We start from the raw sequence: 23,114 nt of genomic DNA, 5'->3' as shown, positions 1-23,114 counted from the left end.
GAAAACACCTATGCTGAGTGAAAGAGGCCAGACACAAAGACCACATGTTGTATGATTCTACTTATGAACCGTCCAGAACAAGCAAATCCATAGTCAGAAAGCAGATTAGTGCCAGGGTCTGGGGAGAGGCAGGAATGCAGAGTGACCACTTAATGAATACAGGGTTTCCTTTTGGAGTATGAAAAAGTTCAGGAACTAGACAGTGGTGATCAATAAACAATACTGTGAATGTACTTAATGTCACTGAATTGTATACTTTAAAATAGAAACGGTCAATTTTACATTGCTTATTTTACCAGAAAAAAAAAATCACACACATACACACACCACACCCCCTAGCTCTGTCCAATAAAAGGGCCTACAAACAACACAACCATAGCAACAAAGACTCAGATGATGGTCTTTAAACATAATCTTACACTAAAAGGAATCAAAACCCCTTAGAGAAATAACCGGTTCTAGATCTGAGACAGGTGATGTACAAGATGAGCCTGGAACATCTTTTTATACTGGAAAACAGGGTTACCAAAGATTATTGAGGTTTTCTCGACGAATACAGGAGTCAACATGAAGGGGCTCCCACTAGCTAAAGATGAGACAATTTGAGAATTAAAAAGAATAACTACAACGGATTATAACAAACATATCCAAAACCTGGGGTTCATATTGATTCTTAAAGAAAACAAAACAAACAAACAAAAACCTCACTGGCCACCTCTATCAAATACTAGGAAAAGAATCAGGCATTTATTCTACTGTTCCTCAGAATAATCATACAATTGATTGAAGTAAAGAAGTTCTTTTTTATAGAAGAGCTCCAGCAAATAAAACAGAAGGAATAAAAAAAAATATCACCACCATCAGATAGAGTGATCTAGATCAGGGCTCGCAAACTTTTTCAGTGCCAATAAAGAGCTAAGTGGAAAGGGAAAAGGAGAAGAGAAGCAGAATAGGAGAAAGAATGAAACTGTGACTCATTCTTCTCTTCCTTCACCCTAGTTAGTGACAAGGTAGTGAGGTGCTGCTACTAGCTGTTCCTTTAAAAATGTCCTGACAAGGACAAAGAGTATTTTATAAGAAAAGGTTTCCCATGAAAATCACTCTGCCTCAAGCTGTGAAAACTGGTGTTCTTAGAGCCCCCAAAGATCTTGGCTATTTCAAAGCAGGAAATAAAAATTTAGGAAAAGAAAAAAATTTTTCAGGGGGGTGGTGGGGAGGCTCTCTCCCCCACTTCCTCAGAACTGAAGAGGAATAAAAACTGAAGGAAGAAAAATACCTTACTCTGCTTAACTCAATCCACAGTTAATAGTCTTATTAACTGGTTTTGAAAGGCTCTAAACATGCTTTCCAAATTTTCAGAGAGCACCTCAGACTATTTAACTCTACTGAGCAAGACTATAGACATCCAAGTTGGGAGAAAAAAAATCTTCACATTCCATAGTAATCTGGTTTGCCCGCCACAGTTAAACATTTAATAACTAATGGTCAAATACAAACCAAACTGTCACTGCATACAGACTAGCCTGAAAACGGTTTTCAGGAGAAAAATATGCAGTATAAAAAGACTGACTAGGGACTTCCCTGGTGGCGCAGTGGTTAAGAATCTGCCTGCCAATGCAAGAGACACGGGTTCGAGCCCTGGTCCAGGAAGATCCCACATGCCGCGGAGCAACTAAGCCCGTGTGCCACAGCTACTGAGCCTGTGCTCTAGAACCCAAGAGCCACAACTACTGAGCCCGTGTGCCACAACTACTGAAGCCCAGGCGCCTAGAGCCTGTGCTGCACAACAAGAGAAGCCATGACAATGAGAAGCCCACACACCGCAACAAAAAGTAGCCCCCGCTCACCGCAACTAGAGAAAAGCACGCATTCAACGAAGACCCAATGCAGCCAAAAATAAATAAAAAAATTTTTTAAATATTGACTACACACGGGCTTCCCTGGTGGCGCAGTGGTTGAGAGTCCGCCTGCCGATGCAGGGGACTCGGGTTCGTGCCCCGGTCCGGGAGGATCCCACATGCTGCGAAGCAGCTGGGCCCGTGAGCCATGGCTGCTGAGCATGCGTGTCCGGAGCCTGTGCTCCACAACAGAAGAGGCCACAGCGGTGAGAGGCCCGTGTACCGCAAAAAAAAAAAAATGACTACACAGACATTAGATCTACTCAAAATACACATCTCACATTAAAAACAAACAAGAACTTTATGGGCACTAGGCCAACATCTGCTGATTACAAATAGTACTCACTGAAAAAGTGCCAGATGCCTAACAGCAACCGTAACTTTCTTAATGCCCTATAAAATATACCCAAGATAGGACTTTCATTCTAGGCATACCTCAGAGATATTGCAGGTTCGGTTCCAGACCATCGCAATAAAGTGAGTATCACAATAAAGTGAGCCACACACGTTTTCTGGTTTCCCAGCACACATAAAACTTATGTTTACACTACACTGTAGTCTACTAAGCATGCAATAGCATTATATCTACAAAAAAACAATGTATACACCTTAACTAAAAAATACTTTATCGCTAAAAATGCTAACCATCATCTGACAACACAGGGTGCCACAAACCTTCAGTCTGTAAAAAATGTGGTATCTGCAAAGTGCAATAAAGCGAAGCACAGTAAGATGAGCTATGACTGTAATTTAGTAAGGCAAATGGTGATGATTTTTCCTCAAGTAAGTTTAAAAAAAGATTTGGAGGCTTTCCTTATGACCACCCTACACATGCCCATTAAGAAACAAAACAAAACAAAAAAACAGGAAACAGAGAGGTAACAATCTACACCTAAGCCTTAATTACTTTTATTACTAATAATAATAACAGCAGCTAAGGTTACCCTGTGCCAGACACCTTACATGCATAATTACCTCCTTTAAGCATCACAATCACCCAGAAAAGTAGGTATTATTATCACCACGTCCAGATGAGGAAAATGAAGCTATAAAAAGTTTGTAACTTGTCTAAGCCCACTATACCTGATCAAAGAGGGGGTTCTGGCCTTATAATGTCAAAAATGGACATAAAGCTATACATAACTAAACATACTATCAAATCTCACTCTAAAAGCACTTTAATTTACACAGTATTCTCTGAAACCTTCCCCTCTGGAGCATGGAATTCATCCATGCAAAGCAAAGGACACAGGCCATGTGTCAGGTAAGTAAATTTATCCTTTCCTTCTTCCCTAAGTAGGGCAGCTTAATCTCTTTCCTAGTATTATTGCTAAATTGCTGTTTCTAAAGTGTAAAACCCAAATGGGCAGTTCATTACAATTATATAGTAGCACAATAAAGTCAAAAGAGCAAAGATTTAGGAATCAGAGAGATTAGGGATCCATTCCCAGTTTTGCCCTGTTGCTAGTTTTGTGTTCTTTATCCTCCAGAAGGGCCTCAGGTTCCTTGTCTGTAAAATGGAGATATCACCTAGGTCCTGTACAGTAATGCTCTTTAAACGTTGGTTCCCCTCCCTTCTCTTCTAAAATAAAAGCAAGACCCAGATACCTAAGGCAAGGACTCCAAAGTGTGATCCAATGAACACCAACCCTTAGAGGGATCCTATAAGCAGCATTTCCTAAACTTCTTTAGCCACAGAATATTATTACAGCATAACACTGCTTAAAGTAACTAGTGTAGGAAATGCTGACCAAAGGATTTTACATAGGTTAAAAAACAAAATGACACTTTGCTTCAGATGATAGCTCTTTTGGCTCTCAGTGTTCATTTTTATCCACTATCTAGTTCCTGCCTGCATTCTGGATAGCTGAGCTGGCAAGTAAGTGCCTTGTGGATATATGAATACTCCATTTATAAACTATTATACATTAAAACCCAGATGTCCTCTTATAAGTGTGGTCTGAAAATTCTAACAGGGCTTGTTACTGCAATGTTAACAGAAAACAGTATTTTTCCACTAGTCTTCCAGTTACAGAGTAGAGGAGACAGGGGATAAAAAGTTCACATATCAGTTTTCATTTACCAAAACTGTAGGACATAAAATAAACTAAATCACTACAAACATAATGTGTATCTGGCCTCACCTGTAGAGAAAAAGGCAGTACAGAGAATGGGAGCCAATTATACTGCATCTGAATTTTGTATCATCACAGGATTTTATTATAATCTGACACTTAAATCACTTATCAACTAAGAAAAGTTCCTCAGAAGCACAGAAAATTTACTCCAAGTCATGAAAACTATAAATCAACCTTTTAAATTAATATTTAACTACCCTCAAAAGCTACAAAAATACTACTTAGAGAGAAAAACATGATTATGAACTGATGTATTAAAAGTTGGTCTCTATGCTCAAGATTCACTGCTTTAAATTTCTGATTTATTTTTCAACATTCAACATTTATTAAGCAACAACTAGATACAGAGGATCTTCATGTGCAACAAAAATGCAAAGCAACAACAAAAATTATTGAGGGACTTCCTAGGTGGTCCAGTGGCTAAACTCCACCCTCCCAATGCAGGGGGCCTGGGTTCAATCCCTGGTCAGGGAACTAGATCCCACATGCCACAACTAAGACCTGATGCAGCCAAATAAATAAGTTAATTAATTTTTTTTAAATTATTGAGACTAGTGACCTCAGGAAACAATAAGGATGGAAGCAGGTGGGTGAAGTCTAACGCTTGCCTTGAGTCAAGCTATGATGTGTCAAACTCAAAATCGGTGTCTTCAAGTTACCAGAGGTAGCAAGGCTCCATTTTTGCACATTATTCACATTCTCTTAGGACAGTAAAGTAGTTAAGAAAAGAGCTCTCGATTAAATTACCTTGGTTGGAATCCAAGCTCTGCCATCTGCTGGTTCTGAAACCTTGGCAAAAGTTACCCAACCTCTCTAAGCCTCAATTTCCTCAATGATAATGGGATCTGGCTCATAACTGACTTTGCAATATGGATTTCAACTATATTTGTTATCCATTTCTTATAGCCACTATTTCACAGACAGGCTGCATTAATTTTAAAGCAAGGTATTTGCTCTTAAAATTTTTACTTCAAAAGGATAAAACAATTTAACTTTACTTGTATATGGCTGACAATTTACTTTCTTCTTGGTAAGCAACATTAATAAAAAGTAAAAGTTCCAAAGCCCTACCCTAAGAAATCTTAGTTCAACCAACTTCCCAGAATCTTCCTATTTTCTTTCCAAATTATAAAGGTTACATAGTGCAGCAGTTAAAAGAACAAATTTGAAGTATGGCTACAAAATTTTCTGGCTGTGTAAGGCTCTCTAAGCCTCAAGTTTCCCCACTTGTAAATTGTATTTGCCTTACCAGATTGTGGTAAAGATTAAATAAGATAGAAATAAACTGCTTAGTACAGTGCAATGACATACTAAGTACTGAAAATACTTTTGTCTTTTATTTAAAGTCTGGTGGCCTGAGTTCAACATGCTGGGCCTATTCCCTTCTAGTTGTGAGATCCTGAATATATCAATTAAAATATTTTTAACTCCATTATCCTTTAAATGGGGAGAATATTGCCTCAAAGCATTATGAAAGTTATATGAAGCATCAGTCCTTGGCACACAGTAAACACTCAAACAGTAGCTACATCTGAATTATTCTAGTTCTAAGATATGGACTACCATCATAGCATCTAGGGAAACTCAATACTCATCATAATAACCACAATCTTTTTTCTAATTAACTTTTTCCCCAACCCTCACTCCTATGGTCAACAGCAGCATTTCTTACCTCTTCCCTAAACTTTATAAAGTACATAGGCTTTCCCAGGTATATATATGAAAAAAAAATTTGTTGTTGTTGTTAATTGGGACATAAAGTAAAGCTACATTTTTAAACAATGTTTTATTCTTAAATTAATAATGGTAGTTGACAAGCTATACAATTTATATTGATGCCATATACAAGACAGTGGAGTCAGAGAATCTTCTGCCTCTGGGGATCTTTCTTTTCTAAGGATCCCAGGAACTGGCCCACTTGCTCCTACGTTAGAAGTCATGACACACAGATCCTTTGTTTCTTACTAAGTACTCATTCTCCACTATAGCAGAAATAAAATACTAGAACATTTCCTCTATCCTTTGAAAGTGCACAGCCATTCTTTAACTTTCTATAAATTGACAAGAGGTAAATATATACTGTAAAGTCTCAAAACTCTCTCAATAAAGGTTATCCCTGATGTTCAACTGAATTTAAATAGAATTATGCTTTGTCCTTTAGTAACTCCTCTTATGTTTCAATGGCACAGCAAGCATTTGCTACTTACAGAGAAAATAAATCTCTTCTAAGAATCATGCCCTAGGTCAGCCAAACATCTCACAATGTATACAATTAGTTAAAGAAGCAGATACAATGTTGATCAGTAAAAACCAAATTATTATCCTGACATCATGATTTCTCAAAACCCAATACAGACGGCCAAATTTTATAGCTATTTAAGAAGTTGGATTATTTAGTGAAGAGAACCCTTATTGCTTATTAATATTTCTTACTTTCTCTGGGAAAGCTCTTGAACTGATATACGAATATACACTAGTATATCAGACAAACAAACACTATCCGAGAGACACAAAAAGAGGCCCTGTAAAAATTAAAGTTTTCATAACTCCCCACAATACAATTATATGTCTAAGTACATCCATGGTGAAAGGGCCTGTTCATATTTAAACAGTCTGTTTACTTTGTCTCTTGCAGAATAAGCTACCTGGTAAAAATAAGGAAACTGATTTATCACTTTTCATTATTCTAAATCTCTCTTCTACCCTCACCCTCTCCAAATAAACTCCTGGAAGGCTTGGGGGTATTGTACTAGCTGGACAGGCTCAATGTTTCAAAGGTATTGTGCTTACCAACCAGTGCAACCTAGCACCTGAGTTCTTTCATTCAGCTATCCATCCAGGGTTCACACCCCTCTGTGCTAAGCACACAGTATAACACAAGTGTCTATAGCTCTGTGTCTCTTTCCTTTCCCTACTATTGTTCCTTTGTGTTTAAACAAAAACCCAGGTTTAACTTTATAAATTAATTTCTTGTATCAAAACTTAAATGTTTTTAGAAACATCAGTGACAGTTTGATGACCTGGAAACTCTAATACTATCATGTATAGTATACATGTAACTACCATGATAAATTGCTTTCAACTCAAATACGTATTAAGTAACCCACTATAGAAAGCACTGTGCTCCACACTGCAGGAAACATAAAGGTGAGTAAGATACCGTTTTTGCCATATTCGAATTTATAATCACCTAGAAAGAGACAAAACAAGTTAACTAGAATACAAGGCAGCACATAAGAAGAGTAATTGTGCTATAGGAGTTACATGCAAGTGCATTTCATTCCTTGGAGTAAAGGGCCAGGAAGACTAAGTAGTTGAGGTGGCATATGAGACTCTGAAAGCTGGGTGGCTCTTTGAAACAGCAAGGGGAGAGAATGTATGACAAAGAATATTTAGACTAATAAGATCTCATTGGGACCAAGACAATCATGGCAATAACAACATCTAACAAGTATACCAATAAGAATTTTAATATACTTTTTAAGTGTGCTAAAATATGGGGAAAAAATCATTACCTCCTACACCAAGGACCTTTCTGAAGAACATAAATCTCTCAACCTCCTTTAATGTGGTGTAAATTTCAAAATAAACTGAAGACATGACTAAAAACAAAGCAATGAGACAAATCAATGAAGCGTTTTTAAACTACATACACCTTATCTGTTCCTTTAAAATACATATATATATTATATATATATATAAAATATATATATGATTAGGCAGATTAACAACAATATTACACAGTAACGTAATTCTGGAAAATTCTAAACCTGTACTGCTCAACATGTGGCTATTAAGCGCTTAAAATGTGGCTACTACAAATTAGTATGTGCTATTAAGAGTGAAATACCCACTAGGTTGTGAAGACTCAGTACTCAAAAAAGGTGGCAAAATTTATCATTAGTAAATTTTATATTCATTACATGTTGACATAATATTTTGGATACACTGCTTTAAATAAAATATATTCTTAAGATTAAGTTCACCTGTCTTTTTACTCTTTTTAATGTGGCTCCTAGAAAATTTTAAATTACATATGCGACTCACATTTGTGGCTTCCATTATATTTCTATTGAATAGGTCTGGTTTAAACAACTACTTAACATTTATATTGTTCAGATTTCTGTACTTGCTTCAGATTGGCATGGTAATCACTTGATCACAATGATACTAAGTAACCTTGCAAACATCTTGCCTCAGTGTCTAGATACTGAAAAGGTGAGACACCTGCCAAAAAAGTGTGTCAGCTTCTTAACTACCCTTTTGGAGCAAATGTGGAAAAAACAACCAACTAAAAACTTTTCCAGATACATTTACCAAACAGTTAATACTCCAGGCACTGCTAGCTGATGTCATGAGACTATGTTAGATAAGAACTACTCAGGGATGCAAAGAGATGGGATCCAAGAAATAGGACAGTGGACCCTAAAGAGCAGTGAAAGAAGTTAGAGGATGACAGCTGTACAGCAGAGGCCTGGAGAACAACCAACCAGGCCAGATCCCAGTAGGACAGCACTCCAGGAAAAGAATGGAGGGTAGGGCAGAATCCAGAGAATGCTTAATAAAATTTGAGGGGAAAAAAATGAAGACTGTGATCATTGCAAGCTGTGCAAGAAAAAGAAAACGGCAACAAAAAAGTGTAAAAAAAAATGTTGAAAGCAAAGGAAATGTGATCGCCACTTCAGAAACAGTTTGGTAATTCTTTAAAATATTAAACAGTTACCATATGACCTAGCAATTCCACTCCTAAGTATATACCCAAAAGATCCGAAAATATATGTCCACACAAAAACTTGTTCACAAATGTTCATATCAGCGTAATTCATAATAGCCAAAAAGTAGAAACTATCCAAATGTCCACTGACTGATGAACGGGTAAACAAATGGTGGCATTTCCATACAATGGAATATTATTCAGCAATAAAAAGTAATGAAGTACTGATAAATGCTACAACATGGATGAACCTAGAAGACATTATATGAAGTAAAAGAAGCTAGTCACAAAAGGCCACATATTTTATGATTCCATTTATATGAAATGTCAAGCATAGGCAAATCCATAGAGACAGAGAGTAGATTAGTGGTTGCCTGGAGCTGGAAGGAAGGGAAATATGAGGAATGACTACTAATGGATACAGGGTTTCTTTTTGGGGTGATTAAAAATGTTCTAAAATTAGATTGTGGTGATGGTTGCATCACTCTGTGAGTACTGGAAACCACTGAACTGTACACCTTAAATTAATGAATTTTATGGTACGTGAATTATATCTCAATAATGCAGTTTTTAAAAGGAAATTGTACACTATTGTACACTATTCACCTTAATGTCTAGATATTGAGTACTGATCATTTGAATAATAATTTAAATAAATAATTATTTAACTAAAAATGGTGGTATAATTGCATTAGTAAGATAGTAAAAGGGAGATGGTGATAACAATAAATAATATCTAAAAATAATTTAAAGACATAGACAAATAGTACACTAATTAAAATTATAATAAAACTACTAGAGGAAATAGCTGTCATAGTTAAGGTTGCCTCTGAGAAACAGAAATGAGGGAGAGGAGTTACGCTTCGATATTAAGACTTTCTGCACTATTTGATTTCTTTAAATCATACGATAGAGTGTATTACTTAATAAAAAAATTTTTTTTAATTTTTTAAGACTAAGGAATGCTGGTTTAGGAGCAGAATGAAATCATGCGCTCTTAAAGAGGTAAAAGGCACAGGCTTCATTGACATTTACGCACTCTGCGCCTCTGATCTCTCAAGAGAACAGGTTTTCTCATCTAAGATGTTCAAAAAATGCAAAGTTAAAGGAAAATATCAATTATCTTTTATCTTTTTCTTTACAATGAAATAAACAGCTATTTCCAGCAAGAACACACATAATATCTACTTGACCTTATAGATCATTTCTCAAATACACAGAGTGGCAAATATTTTAAATGTGCCACTAAGCGTTCATCGGTTATGCCTGTTATCATTTTACCTCTTATTACCAAGAGAAGCACTCTCTCATCTTCGTATTTACTCCCTATCCAACTCATATTCTAAAAATAAGGGTTTAGTAATCTACTAGGATGAAAAACAATAGCAATTTTCTAGAATAACTGATTTAAATTTTGTTTTAATTCTAACACTCTTATGCTAAAGCCAGTGTTAATTTAGGTCTGCATACACAAAATGTTATTTCATAGCAGAAATAACCTGTAAAGATTCAGAATATCTATGGAAGGATACTTAAGAAATTGGAATGCTGACTGTCTCCAGGAAAGAGGACTGGTAGTTACAGAGCAGGAGTAGGAGGAAGACATCACTGAATACTTTTAAATTTTGAATCGTGTGAATAAATTCCATTTTTAAAAGCAAAATATGTAAATAAGACAAACATGGAATTGTCTATCATACAGCATCCAATTTATATTATTATTGTGATTGTTACTATACATTACGTAAATATGATACACATATATACATATAATTTATTATTATTATTGAAACCCTACCAACTCAAAGCTTCCCTCTTCCCTTCAGAGTTTAAATAATGTGTAAAGTGCGAAAGCTCTGAAATTCCAGTAAGACAGCAAATGCACCTACAATACCGTCAGTCTGATGCCAGGCATAACTCTAGCACTCCAATTCTCCAGGTGCTGCCTTTATGAATTCAAAAGTCTAGGATTAGCAGCTCGATTCAACTCAATAACTTCCACACAGATCATGAAGAAAGTGGTTAATCAATTTAAAAGAATTAACTGATTTTACGGAATAAGGGGAAGTAGAGGGAGTCACATTTTTAAAAGATAGGTTAGCCTTCCTTAGAAAGAAATCTGAAACATCTTCTCACTTATATTAGTCAATTAAGCCCCTAAAAATTTCTTAGACCTCCAAAAGAGAAAAAAAAGTACGTTGTCATGATTGTCCTTTTTCTTCAGGTCAACAATTAAGATACCCACCTTTTCAATTCTCATTATAGAGGCCATAAGTGTATTTGGTAAAGTGACTCTCTAACAGCTAATCATAATTCATAAGAAAGCTTAAATGACTCCATGCAGTGCCTTCTAAGCATTCCACAAAGGTATGGGCATGTCAAAATCCAAACAGCAACTCCATATATACCACAGAAGAAAAAATAAGACAACAAATCTTAAATCAAATAAAATGCTGTTGCTGAGTAATATACATAGATGGGCAATGGAAGAAAGAGTTGGAAACGATACTCTGGGCTAGCATACTGAAGACTTTAGTACCTTCATCCGTTATCACTGAAAGCCAACTGGAATTGGTCAACCAGACAGAGATGACCCAGTTCTCTTCCTCATCACTTCAGGTAACCAAGAAATTAGAGACTGTTTAATGCAGTGAGAAGTTGAGAATCCCAGCTACCCAGAAGAGACCTTCCTGACTCCTGTCCTTTTGAGAGAGTGAAGTTAGTATAATTTAACCTTCCCTAGACCAAAATTTTGAACAATTATCAGAGTGATTTCCCCTGGGGTTGTGTGAGGCTACACCAAGTAATCGCAATATGCTTGTTTTCCTGAACTGTCTGTCTATACTTTTTAGAAGGTGTAATGCTTAATATCAGTGTAATTCAGTCCCTTCTAATTTGCAGTTTAAAAAAAAAAAAAAGACAATTGAATGACTTAGAGCTATGTGTTAAAGAATAAAAAAAGAACTCTAAATAAAAGCCAAAAAATAACCTATGAGGAAAGAGTATGCACCATTTGTGTGGGGATTTTTGGTTCACTTCCTGATTGTCAAATACCAACGAATTCCAAAAAGGTGATGTTCCAAATAACCCAACTGCACATTGATGCATAGCTGTTATTCTTTAACAACAAGTACAACAACCTGAAGGCTCACAGTTCCAGACATAACAAGTGTCCAATAGATACTTGACTAATTGGTTGTGTACATATAATAAAATTTCATGAAGTTTGCTGTCAAATATTAAAATAAAGAGTAGAACACTTAAAATACTTCACAACCTACAGGAAGAGATGGAGAGAAATAATCCTTAATAATGGCTAATTTGGGGCTTCCCTGGTGGCGCAGTGGCTGAGAGTCCACCTGCCGATGCAGGGGACACGAACCGGTCTGGGAAAATCCCACATGCTGCGGAGCGGCTGGGCCTGTGAGCCATGGCCGCTGAGCCTGCACGTCCGGAGCCTGTGCTCCGCAACGGGAGAGGCTGCAACAGTGAGAGGCCCACGTACCGCCAAAAAAAAAATAATAATGGCTAATTTGTAGAATCACATTCTAATATTACCTGGAAATATAAATACACCAGATTTACTTACGATCAATCAGTACTTTTCAATAAAAACCAGTGCTCCAACTGAACATTAAACAAAAAAATACCATAACTTATTTTTCTTTTTGTGCCATCATAAGCCCTAACATTTTCATTTTCAATGTTTGTCTTAACAAGTTTTCCCTGAAATCTTAAAAGAATTGAGAATTTTTTCCAATATAACTGTAAGTAATTAAATACTATATTTGCTAACAGGCATGCCTGAAACTAATTTCAAAAGAGGTACCAATCATGAAAGTCTTACACAGTCACTGCTAAATTATCAATGAAAGACTATCCTAAAAGAAAAGGCACTTTAGCTTAACACTTGGAATCCAAGTGTTAAGGCAACAGCAATCCATTCTCTATAAAATATACAATAAAGACCAAGAGCTCTAGAATCAGAATGCCTGTATTTGAATTCTAGCAGAGCAATCTTCTAGTCAGGTAATCTTGGACAAGTGGCTTCACTTCTCTAAATGTCATTTACCTATCTATAAGGTGGGGATAATAGTATTAGCTACTTTGTAGAGTTGTAATGATTAAAATGAGCTGTTGCATGTAAAGAATTTAGCAGATTGCTTATTAGCATTTAATAAACATTCAATAGACATATCACAAGTCAATCACGTTATTATTCACAGCCCCTTTCTATTAAAGCAACCTACTTATTTTTGGCTTCCTAAGCCAAGGAATTCAACATGATACAATTAATGGTAATGAAAAAATGGAGTATTAATGTTACTGCTTTGCACCAATGTTACCAATATTTTTGCCTGCCTACCTACCATCTCTTTGGCATTAGGGCATGCTCATTAAATCCTAGGACTGTAAGTTCATTTAAATTATACCACCATCTAAAACACAAGTTTCTATGGGAGTTTGCTAGTGGCCTAGTGGTTAGGATTCCGGGCTTTCACTACCGTGGCCCAAGTTCAATCCCTGGTCCGGGAACTCAGATCCCACAAGCCCCGTGGTGCAGCCAAAAAAAAGTTTAAAATTTTAAAAATACAAGTTTCTAGGAAAATAGTGCCTCGTTCGTCAGGAATGTTTACTTTTCATTATTAAATTGATTTGAAAGGACAATCAAGAAATTGACAACTCCAAACTATGTTAATAAAGGAACACGTTAAAGGTTCATATTCATGCCATTGTTGGCCATGGTATCCTGGAGACAAAAAGAAAACCTGGTTTGGCAAAATTAGTTTCAAAATAACCAAAACATCATTGTCTCAATATGATCACACTAAAATGCTTCTAAGAAAACTATTCAATACAAAAATATAAGATTCAATCATTTACAGAATTTCAACTTGCACACGCTTTGAAAGTACACTTTTCTCCCCAAAACATAAGCAAAAGTGAGAAAGGAGATCATAAACTAAGAATCCAAATCTACAAAGTTGTGTCTTTGTATCTTGTTTCAGACCAAGTATATTACAGACATGAGCATAAACTGAAATAATTTACTGAATGTCCATCATGTGCTAAATATTAACTCATTTTTTAAAAAAACTAGAATAAAAACTCAATAATAGAATAGAATAAATATCCCTTTATTTTATCAATTTAATGGTAGGAAACTTGGGAAAACAAATTGTTCTCCTTTAACTCTGTCAGTTTTTCCTTGCTGTTTTATTCACACAGGTCTTCATATAAATATACATTTCTATATCGCACTCAACCAAGGTCAAAGACAATTTATATAACCAAGGATGATTTGTACAACCCAAGATAGAAGCAAAGATTGCAACCTCTACTTTAAAACCAGTGAACCATGAAAATGCTTCTATCCTTGCAATCATGCAAGGTTCCCTTTCCATACTATCTCCTCCAACCCCTCCCCCCCCAAAATAGGCTAGAAAATGATGCTAAACATTCCAATAAATTCATTTACTCATGGTGATTATGTTCTTAGTAGAACAATATCTGGGAAATCAGGTTAGTTCTGTTAGTACCAGCATATAATCCCATCACACCCACATGCTCTGCCCCTCCATTCTCCTATTGCAGGGTGGAGCATCACAAGAGACACCACAATCCCACAGCCTGCCCAATCCCACCCCTGTCCCACAATCCCATGAGAGTTATTAAATGTATGGAACTGCAGCACATGCACGTTTCACAGCCTTCTCTACACATAATGCACACAAAAAAACAGAGCTCCCTTGGTCTCAGAATCTGCTGCTGACACTTAAGGCTGCTTCCCCAGCCTTGCTGTTTCTCCAAAACAGTATCTCACACCAGCAACCTAAGTCCAAAACAAGGGGCAGACAGCACAGGATACAAGTATATACTGATTTTCAGCTGAACTATGCAAGTGAAATGAGAAGATGTCGCCTCATTTTCTAAATGCAATTCCCAACCAGTCATAAATTGATTTGTGAACCTCTGGGTTCCCTTGAAGTTTTTTCCTAGTACACTACTGTGCCTTAAAGTCATTTCACAATTAGCATTCTAGAGGTGCATGTAACAAGAGAGCATGCAATTTTTATATGAAGGTCTAGTTTTTTTAACAACTCTGGAAAGGGCTGGTTGGGAAAGGAATGAAAACAATGAAAATAAAAGTCTAGTTTTCAGTTTCACACATGAGCTCTCTTCCACAATGGATAATCTAGAAATTGGTTACATTCTAATAACCTGATTTTTATGTGTCACAAAGAGATTAAATTCCCTCTGGAATAGAAAAACTCTAAGTTACCACCTGCTCTTTGGTTTTAGTCACCATACAACTAAATACTGAACAGTAATATGCAACTACTATTAATTATTCACTTCACTAAAAGAAATTGATCTAAAAAAGTTTTATATGAGGAAATAACTTGACTTAGCTAGACAACTAGCTAAATTTTCACTAACAGTTTATCAAAAAGATTTATTACTAATATTTTAACCAAAAGTCACCATAGACAGTCCCTTACTTTCTCTATTTTGAGTAAAATATCATGTGATTCTACAGAAGAACTTCATAACTATTTACATTTATTTAATAACACTTGAATATGGACGAGGACAAAAAAAAAATGGGTTCACCATAGCGAGTTAAAAAAAAAAAAAAAATTCAGGGACTTCCCCGGTGGCACAGTGGTTAAGAATCCGCTTGCCAATGCAGGGGACACGGGTTCGAGCCCCGGTCTGGGAAGATCCGCCATGCTGCGGAGCAACTAAGCCCGTGCGCCACAACTATTGAGCCTGTGCTCTAGAGCCCACGAGCCACAACTACTGAGCCCACACGCCAGAACTACTGAAGCCCAAGCACCTAGAGCCCGAGCTCTGTAACAAGAGAAGCCTCCGCAATGAGAAGCCCGTGCACCACAACTAGAGAGAGCCCACGTGTAGCAACGAAGACCCAACGCAGCCAAAAGAAAAATTCAAATATACTGTTTTAAACTTAGCTCAACAAAAAAAGGCAAAAAATACTTGTTATAAAATCAACTTTTAATTTCTGCTGGAGTCTGCATATTACCATTATTTTAAATGCAAGGTTTACTTAAGAATAACCATTATTTATGAAAAACTAGTTTTAAGCAAGTACCGAAGATTAAATTAAAGGCTGTATAAAATATCTAAAATTTTTATGTCACGGTTTAGCCCAAAAAATATTTTCATTGTTTTCAAATAAATTACCATCCGGTTATTATAACTAAGTTTCAAGTGTGAGGTTTTTGAATCTACATAAAAAATTATTTTCTTTTTTAGGACTTTAAATGGAATGCATATAAATAAAAACATTTAGTTTACTAGTCCTGAAAATAAATCTGACAGTTTTGGGTTCAGAAAAATTAGAAACAGTTCAAGACTGTAAAGTTAAATATCATTGCCAGTAACCAACTGCTGCCTCTGAATTTCAAGAAAACCTATTGTATATTAAATTTTTAAAAAGTGAACTCAACTACCCTCTCATCTCAGCACTTTCTCAACTTTCCCATTACAATCAACAATATAACTTGGTGGTCAAATCTTCCAGACCAGTAACATCAGAATTTATTTTTAACTCCTGACTCCTTCCCAAATATTCCCCTTCAATCCAATCCAAAGCCCTGCCAGTTCTTCATTCACGCTGTCTCGCAAATGTGCTTTCATCTCATTTTCACACTTTATATTCTCATTCTTCATGACATACCCTACTACTCCCTAAAATGGCTCTGATGTTTTGCTACTAACCCATCAACTCAGCTGCCCAGATCGTCTTCAAATATTTCGTTCAGCAACCTACAGTAAATACCAATCTCTCTTGAATCTCAACCAAACTCTTACAGGCCCCCTTTGCCCTCCATCAGTTAACACATTTCTCAAATTCCATCTCCTCTTATTTTCCTATTTAGGCCCCTTTCATTCAGATTTACTAACCTGCTTTATAAATACAAAAATCACCACCTCTGTGCGTCTGTCCATTCCTTCCATCTAGAATCCTCTATGCTTCTCTGTCAATTCAAGTTACTGCCTCCTTTAACACCTGTCTTAAAACACACCTCTACAGAAGTCTTCTCTCTCCAGCCCTCTACCTCATCCCTTCATTTCTTGTCCCTCTGAACGAAGCACTTCTGTTTGCATTTATAATCTTGCAGTCATCATGATATTGTTTTCACATTTTGACCTATAACCTGTCTCAACAACTGACAAGCTTTTCAGGCCAAGGACTATAATTTCTTACGTATCTCTCATTTGAACGGGGGTCCCTTAGAACACTAGCACTCCAACAAACGCTTAATTACCCCCCTTTCTTCCAAAATGTCCTTAAAGTCAGGGTTGTCAAAAACACATAATTAGCACTGATCTCCAACTTTTAAAATGTTAGGTTGACCTATATGGTAACAGAAAAGTCAACATTTTAACCTGCACACTTTGCAAGGGTTACTCCATCCTCAGGCAACATCCACACAGGATTCAAAGAGAATCCTGGAAATTAAATGAAAAGTCCCCAAATTTAATATTATAAGCTATCCTATTTTGCTCTCTGAAATAGATCTAATACATTAATTACCTAAAATTGATTTCAAGTGGTTTTTAAACCAAGATGAAAAACATCCTAACACTCCAGTACCACAAGAGGCTCTTAAGTAGCTATTATAAGATTTGCTTCATCACAGCAGAAAATTACCCCAGAATTTTAAAATATTCCTCTCAAATGACCCCATGAAGTGCTTAGAAAGCTTGACCATTCCCTGAAAGATGCATCATCAGCTTCCCTCTTCACATACCCTGCATTCTGAACTAGCTAGTCACCAAAAAAAAACTTAACTCTCAAAAATAATCTCCCATTCAGTTATTACCTTAGACTACCCTGTTTCAGGCAAGTTCCAAAAGCCAAAATAAATTGAAATTCTGAGTTCAAATAAGAGTGATCATTTTATGTTGCTTAAGGACATAATCAATTTCATATAACAGCAAATACTTTTTAAAAATCTCAGTTCAATTCTCTCCTTCTAGGCAGCAAAACAGTTTTTCTTTGCCCTCATCATGCCCCTTTCTGGAGGAATAAGGAAACAATACAGATATTTTTGTCAAATTCTGTAAGTATGTTTAAATAAACTGTCATTAAATACCACATAAACATATCCACATATAGAGAACATTAGAACATTGGACACTTAGTATAGACTTGGACACTCAACACAGACTTTTCTGCACAAATCAGGGAAGACGGTACAGTCTATCAACAACCTTGAACACAGCCCAAGTATCCCTATTATATGCACGACCACAGCCTTCTGCAAAACCTATGATGGAAAGGTCTAAATCCATATTCTTCTAACTCCATAGTCTTACCTAAATTCAACAGGAAACCAATGCAAGAGTATTTTAAATAGTCTTAAGAAGGAAGCCCTGAACTCTAGATCATTTAGCAAGTACTGAGTGCAATGGCACCCTAAAACTGAACTTTAATGATGAGTCCGTGACAATTAACATTCAACTTAGCATTTGGCAACATGACAATACAAGCCCCAATCAAAACTTGGACATACTTCCAAATTACCTTTTGATTAAACGTTAATTCTATAGTGGTAGATTGGTAATGTCAAAATGGAAAGGTTAAGAGATAACATATTATACCACTTATCCAATTTAGAACAATGCATGTTGAGATACTACTGCTACTGCATATCAATCAGCCCCACCGGTCCCTTCTAAAGGGAAGAATCAAAGCTTGCCTCCAAACCGTAATGTGGTTACGGAGCAAGTTCATCTCTAGATTATGAACACATACTTTGTATAGTCACATAGGCAAGAAAGAAATGTTACGAGACAGTGACATTTAGCTCCTCTATTAAGTATACAAAACTATGATAACCCCTGAGACCTGAGCTAACTAAACTATCCCTCATTCCAAAAGACACATTCTGCAAAGGCACATAATGGTTTATGAGTCTTGTCCTTCGCTTTATTCAAAAGGATGAGCAAGTAAACACTTCCATCGCTATTCTAAGATGGAAAAACTCAACCGCTTGATAAAGCTATCAACTGCAAGAAAACTATATGAAAAGAACTAAGTTTCAGATCGAATCATCCAAATAAAAATCATATTCCCTCAATTCAAGGTTAATAAGACCGGGGGAGGGGATATGGGAGGAGAAAAGAGGGAGCTGCCTCATCCTTGACTGAAGACAGGTTTTTGCCCTTTTCCATTACCTCCGGCTGTTATATCAGAAGGTCTCATATTTTAAGATCCTGATATTTTAAAGTCTCTTATTTAAAGGGTGAGGTGGAAAGGGGGTGTAAAATAAAATCAATACTCACTGCTAACTTTCATGCTGCCAAAAGCTGAAGGCTGCTGCACTGGCTTGCAGCTCTCCGCAAAGGAGGTGGTTCTGGGCCGCCCTGACATGATCACTCTCTTTCCGAATCACCTTCTTTTCCTTCCTTCCTCCTCTTCTTCCTTTTGTTTTATGTTGGGGTGTTAGGTTAATGATAAATGCAGCATTAAGTTCTCCCACAAGAAAAAGACTTCGTCCTCTTGGCTTTTCACTCCTTTTGTACAGCTATAAAAAAAAGCGAGCGATGTATTTCTCCTTGAAGACAGATCAGTACGGATATTTAACATATAGATGATCGGGAGCTGGGAAAAAAATACAATTCTTTCCCCTCCCTTTCCTTGGAAGGGAGAAATGGTTGGGAGGCCCTAAAAAATATATATCACGTGAAACGGGGGCAGATACTTGATTGAAAATAAGTACTCTGAATATTATATTTTCCTCGGGGATTTTTTTTCCGAGTCAATGAAGAAGGGAAGCGGCGGAAGGATCACGAGTCTCACGCTTGAAAAGAAAGGGGGATGGGAAGGAGGGAGGGAGAGGGAGGGGGTGGCTCGGAGATGCGTCGGGAAACGCTGCGGCTCCGACAGCGGCGGGATCCGGCGGCCTGACGGCAGGGGCCCGGCGAACTGGAAGGCGGCGGAGTCGCGAGTCAGTCAGAGGCGGGCGGTGGCGGCGGCTCCCCTCCTCATTGCGCCAGGAGCAGCTGCACTCGGCGGCTGGATCCAGCGGCCATGGCGGCGGCGGTGGCGGAGGCAGCTCCCTTCAGACCCCAGGCAGCGGCTCCTCGACTGCTCCCCATACGCCGGGGACATGGGAACCCAGCAACCGCTTCCGTCCCTCGGGGCCCCCTCCCCCGTCCAAGGCACCAGAGCGGCCGCCCTCCCGCCCCTCGCTTCTGCACGGTCCCGCTCAGGAAGTGTCCGCGCTTTGCCCCCAGCCCGGGCCCTGTCAGTGGCTGCAGGGCCGGCTCCTCCTCGCTTCCTTCCTTCCTTTGTCACTCGGCCCGGGCGGCGGCGGCGGCGGCGGCGGCGGCGGCGGCAGCGGCAGCGGCAGCGGCAGCACAAACCTGCATTCGCCCGGGTCGGGGGCAGCTCTGTGTGAGGAGTGCCGTCTGCGCAGCCGCCTAGCTTTTCCCCACTCCCCCTCCCCCCTCCTACTCGTCCTCCGCCTCCTTCCTCCCCCACCCAGCCTTACACCGCCCAGCGCCCCCGCGTCCGCGTAACAGGCGTCTGGGAATCGCCGGCCGAGCCGAGTGTCCTCCCCCTTCGGTAGGGGAGCCGAAGCCCGAGCGGAACCAATCACGGATGTCGTTTGTTTGCAGATCCTCCCGGAAAAAGCCGATCGACCTGAGGAGCCAATTAGAAAGTGTCGCTGGAAATTCACGCCCAAGGACGGAAAATGCCGAAGATAGCCGACCGAGAAGAAGGTGGGTTCGCCTTGTCTTGTGGCTGGCTGGAGGAGAAATTCGACAATGGCAACAGTGACCAATCGGAGTCGCCGGCCCTCAGGAAAATGCTTGAAGAGTTAAGGACGGTGAAGCCCGGAGTCGCTGGTGAAACCGCACGGCTGGGCGCCGTGGCCGCTTTGTAATTGGCCGAAACTCCGCTGGGAGTGCACCTCCCTCGGTGATTGGTGAAGGAATGGGGCTTCCGAGGACAGTCTGGCCAGTCAGGACGTCCCCTCCCTCGACGAGGTGGGGAGAAGTTGAGAGTGAAGGGAGGGCATCTATAAAGCGCCTTCTCATTGGCCTGAAGCTCTGGAGCCGGAGTCGGGGCAAAAGGGAAAAGGAGGGAGGTCGAAACCCGTAGCGGCAGCCAATCGGCTCTCGCTGCCGTCCAATCGCAAGACCTAGCTGCAGTGTGATTGGCCTTCGGTCTCCGGTGGCGGTCCCTGGAGCGGGGAGAATCGCGACTGGGGTCGTGGCGGATGGTTAGACGGGCTCGCCTGCGGCTACTTGCAGCTTGTGTGGAAACTGCAGATAGGGAGCGCGAGCCCTTCGCGAGCCGGTGTGAAACTGCTGTGGTCGGCGGCGCTGGGCTCCGAGCGCTCGAGCGGAGGGTTGAGGGGTCTCCCCACCCACTGGAGGCTCTCGGCGGGGCGGGGCTCATTCTGCGCGCCCGAGGCTCCCCTCCGCCCAAGAGAGCGCGTCCCGAGCGCCGGCGTCTTCCCCGGAAGGGCCAGACGGATTCAGGGCGCCTCCCCGGCTGGGTGCGAGTTCTCGGGCGCTAAACTGAGAACAAAGCTTCCAGACAGGCAGCGCCCCTCGGCGGCCGCGCCCCGCCCAGTCGCGGAGGCCATTGATAAGAGTGAGGGCGACTGCGCCTCGTGCGCCAGGCCAAACCCGGCCTTCCAGAAACGCCCCTGAGAAATGAGCTCATGCTGGCTGCGCGCGCTCTTCGGGCGCGACTGCCCAGCGCAGAACGGGCCCCAAAAGCAGGTGAGGGGAAGTGCCGTCAGGTCGGATATCCCGAAGACGCTGAGGAAACAGGGAGTCAGAATAGCCCTTTGTAGTTTTTGGTTCTTTGGAACTAGGGTGATCTATAAAAGTACTATATAAGTTGATTTCGCACGTAGGCCAGTGGTCAGATTCCCGTGGTTTCCCTAAGGACAGTGAAGTATGGCTACAGAAAAAGTAGAAAGGACAGTTGCCATCAGTCCCGTGGTGTCTGTAATTTCCACCTGCAGAGTCATCCCTTTCTGTTAAGATACTATCTCTGGGAGCACATATAAAAATACACATACTTGGTCAGGTTAACTAGATATTGCTTTGTCAAACTGATGAGGAACTTGGGACAGAACAAAGTAAGCTTTGATGGGAGAACGGAAAGGTCTAGATAGTGTTTGCAAACTCAGATGTCTACAGGGGCCAGAAAAGCAAAGCAAATGAGTGAAACTGGCCTGGTGTAAAACAATAGGGAATGATAAGCAACGTGGCAAATTGGAGTGTCCCTGCTGTAACTGAAAGGAGCAGCTGTTCGGCTCTAGCAGATTGTTACCCTGAAGAATGTGGATCCAGTGTTCTGAGGTATTCTGGTTTTTTCCCCCAAGAGAAACCGTAAAGCAGGATTTTTGTATGAAATCCCTCGATTTTTACATCAATATTTCCAAATCCTACAGGCCGAATTAAAAACATCCCAGGGTAGATGTGGCCAACATGCAATCAATTTGTAATCTCAAACCTGGACATAGGTTTTTTTATATAGCCCAGGAGTGGTAGCAGCTCTTGTTCTTTGCAATGAAGAGAGAACATGAGGCCTCTGGATGTCATGGAGAAGGGTAAAGAATGTTAAAAGCAAACTCAGTGCGTGGCAATTTTGTCAAATGATTGTTGCCTCTCCCTGCAAACTATTATGAAAGACCTTTGCCACTAGTCCCTAAAACACTGTGAGGCAAAGCTCTAAATCCTGCCTTCCTCTTTACTCCCCATCCCTACTCCCAGTTATACCAGCGGGAAAGTGAATAACAAATGTTTAGGTTATACAAATTGGAAACATGGCTATTCTTTTGTATATAATAAAGTACAAAAATAGTCTACCTTAAGGTTATGATTAGTAGCTTTACTGTTGCTGCCTTCAAATATTTTGAACTGATGCTGTTTAAAATTAAAAAAAATCTGACCAAGAGGGGGGAAATTTTATAGGAAAAAAAAAAAGTAGTTCAATCTAGAATTAGGACTTAAGGAGGGAGAAGTTTAGGAGAAAATATAAAACCACTGAAATTAACATTCCATGATTGTTTCTCTGACCTTCCAAATTCTTCCTCTACCTTCCCGCCTGCTGTCAACCATTTATCAGTTTTTAATAATTTTAATAGTTAATGCTTCCTGAGTGTTTATAATGTGCCAGACACTGTTCTTAAGTGCTTCACACATGCTATCTCAAATTATAATCGTAAGTACTGTTACCAGCCTCCACTTAAAAGATGAGGAAACTCAAGGTCTGAAAGTTGTACTGACTTACCTAAGGTCCACAGAGCTAAAGTAAGCAGAACCAGGATTCAGATCTCTTGTACTTCTCTCTCAAACATA

At 39.3% G+C, this 23,114-nt stretch overlaps 1 protein-coding gene across 6 annotated transcripts in view; it reads right to left on the bottom strand.

Moving 5' to 3' along the window:
- GSK3B (glycogen synthase kinase 3 beta) overlaps positions 1-20,189 on the bottom strand; it is a 201,218-nt gene extending 181,029 nt beyond the window's left edge. For 2 of the 6 annotated variants that reach the window (XM_060150526.1, XM_060150525.1), the window contains exon 1: positions 19,071-20,189. In XM_060150526.1, coding sequence (XP_060006509.1) covers positions 19,071-19,158 — 88 coding nt within the window. In that variant the 5' untranslated portion in view covers positions 19,159-20,189. The remainder of the gene's footprint in view (positions 1-19,070) is intronic. The other 4 variants (XM_060150521.1, XM_060150522.1, XM_060150523.1 and 1 more) reach the window with 4 other exon arrangements.
- Between the last annotated feature and the right edge of the window lie 2,925 nt (positions 20,190-23,114).

Source organism: Lagenorhynchus albirostris, chromosome 5, assembly GCF_949774975.1.
Source record: "Lagenorhynchus albirostris chromosome 5, mLagAlb1.1, whole genome shotgun sequence".
Lineage (NCBI taxonomy): Eukaryota > Metazoa > Chordata > Mammalia > Artiodactyla > Delphinidae > Lagenorhynchus > Lagenorhynchus albirostris.
This window is presented reverse-complemented; position numbering and strand designations above follow the sequence as displayed.